This window comes from Oxyura jamaicensis, chromosome 5 (assembly GCF_011077185.1).
Source record: "Oxyura jamaicensis isolate SHBP4307 breed ruddy duck chromosome 5, BPBGC_Ojam_1.0, whole genome shotgun sequence".
Lineage (NCBI taxonomy): Eukaryota > Metazoa > Chordata > Aves > Anseriformes > Anatidae > Oxyura > Oxyura jamaicensis.
In genome coordinates this window covers 507,231-508,862 of record NC_048897.1, presented here as the reverse complement: position 1 = coordinate 508,862, position 1,632 = coordinate 507,231, and the positions used below count along the sequence as shown (strand labels likewise).

General features: G+C 37.4%; 1 protein-coding gene across 1 annotated transcript in view; it reads right to left on the bottom strand.

The window, feature by feature from the left end:
• SVIP (small VCP interacting protein) overlaps nucleotides 1-1,632 on the bottom strand; it is a 5,265-nt gene that overhangs the window by 2,838 nt on the left and 795 nt on the right. Inside the window, exon 2 of the mRNA XM_035329073.1 lies at nucleotides 1,358-1,408. Coding sequence (XP_035184964.1) covers nucleotides 1,358-1,408 — 51 coding nt within the window. The remainder of the gene's footprint in view (nucleotides 1-1,357; nucleotides 1,409-1,632) is intronic.

Genomic DNA, 1,632 nt, shown 5'->3' with positions numbered 1-1,632 from the left:
CCCCCCCCCCCCCCCCCCCCAAAAAAAAAAAAAAAAGTCCTGGGCTTTTGGTTTGTAGTTCTTTCTAGTGTCAGGGCCTCTTCTTGCCCTCATGAACAGACTGAAGTGGGAAGAGACAATTTTGGCAGGTAGAACTTTAGCTGTTTAATCATCCATTCATGTTTTAAAACTCTTCTTGCCAAATGGAGATGCTATCGAAGTACCCAGTAAAAGTTGATCAGTTTTTTTTTTTTTTTTAAAAAAAAGAGTAACTGAGTGATACTTTTATTTTCTTTGATAGCCTAATATCTACCACAGAACTTTAAAGCTATCCACAACCCAAATTGCTTCATTTCTCCTTCCTCCCAGGAAACTATTTTTGCCATTTAAGAGCTAGATGAGGACTTCCTTCTCTTATACACTTCTCAAAAGTGTATTTCAAGCAGCTATCCTCAAAAAAAAAAAAAAAAAAAAAATGAGACTACAGGTGGATTGCTTTTAATATGTAGTAACACAAGTAACAATTTCTACAGAAAGGCTCTGAAGTGTCACTGCTGTTGCTTCAAGTACTTACCAAACTCCCTCAAGACCAGGTCAATGTGGTCGTCACTAGTAACAGTTAATTTTTAATTCGATGTATAATTTCAGTAACACAGAGGTAACATGTGACTCTCTCTTCATAGATCAGCTGTGGTCTTCAGGATATACTTGTTCCTTACTATCACTTTTGTACGGTTCATCTTTTAACAACTTTCTTGAAAAGTAAGGATAGGAAGATGGGCTAGCTAGTTCTGGCCACTCTGATAGATCAGTGATGTTCTACCTCTTTAAGTGTAAGGATATAGAAACTGTTAAAACCAAGCGGCCTTAAAAAAATGGGAACTAAGTACATACTTTTACCCTGATAGAATTTAAGCTGAGGAATACATTTGGATGTTCCCACATTGCTAAAAACTTGCGAGCGTCCATAATCTACATTTTTAAGAGATGTAAAACGTTTTGTAACTTGAAATTGCCAGTGCAGCAGTTGTATGACAACTCTAGTTCTCAGTATTTCTGTCTTTTACTTCCAAGTCTTAAAGTAATGGTGAACTTGATCTTCAATTGCTGAACAGTTTCCAAACTCTTAAAGAACTTTTTCTACCCAAACAAGCTCAGTTACCTTGCAGTGGTCTTTGAGTACTTGTCTAGCTGCACAACTTAGTGTAAGTGTGTATATATTAAAGTATGGAGGTAAAATATTATCAATACTGTGAAAACTGATTGACAGTGCCCACAGTCCAGCATATCTGGTGTTCCTGCAGAAGCCCTAGCTACTTGCCTTGTAAACCAGCTACCCAAATATATTCTGAATAAATAGCATTTAATCGGGCATTACCTCCATCTGCCTCTTCTCAGCGGCTTCTGCTAGTTGTCTTCTTTTTATTTCCTAAATAAAATGTGAAAGACAGTGAAATTCTATTCCAATACAGTCTGTACTTTCTTTTAAGTCTGAATTTATAAATGACTCAAATCTGTACTGCAAACTGTCATGAAATGCCAACCTTATGTCAATTAGCATCGTTCTTACCTCCACTGCAAACGTGGGAGAACAAAATGTTTTAGTGACTAATAGGCTACAGGAGCAGCTGCTGACAGAGCTGCAGCCCAACC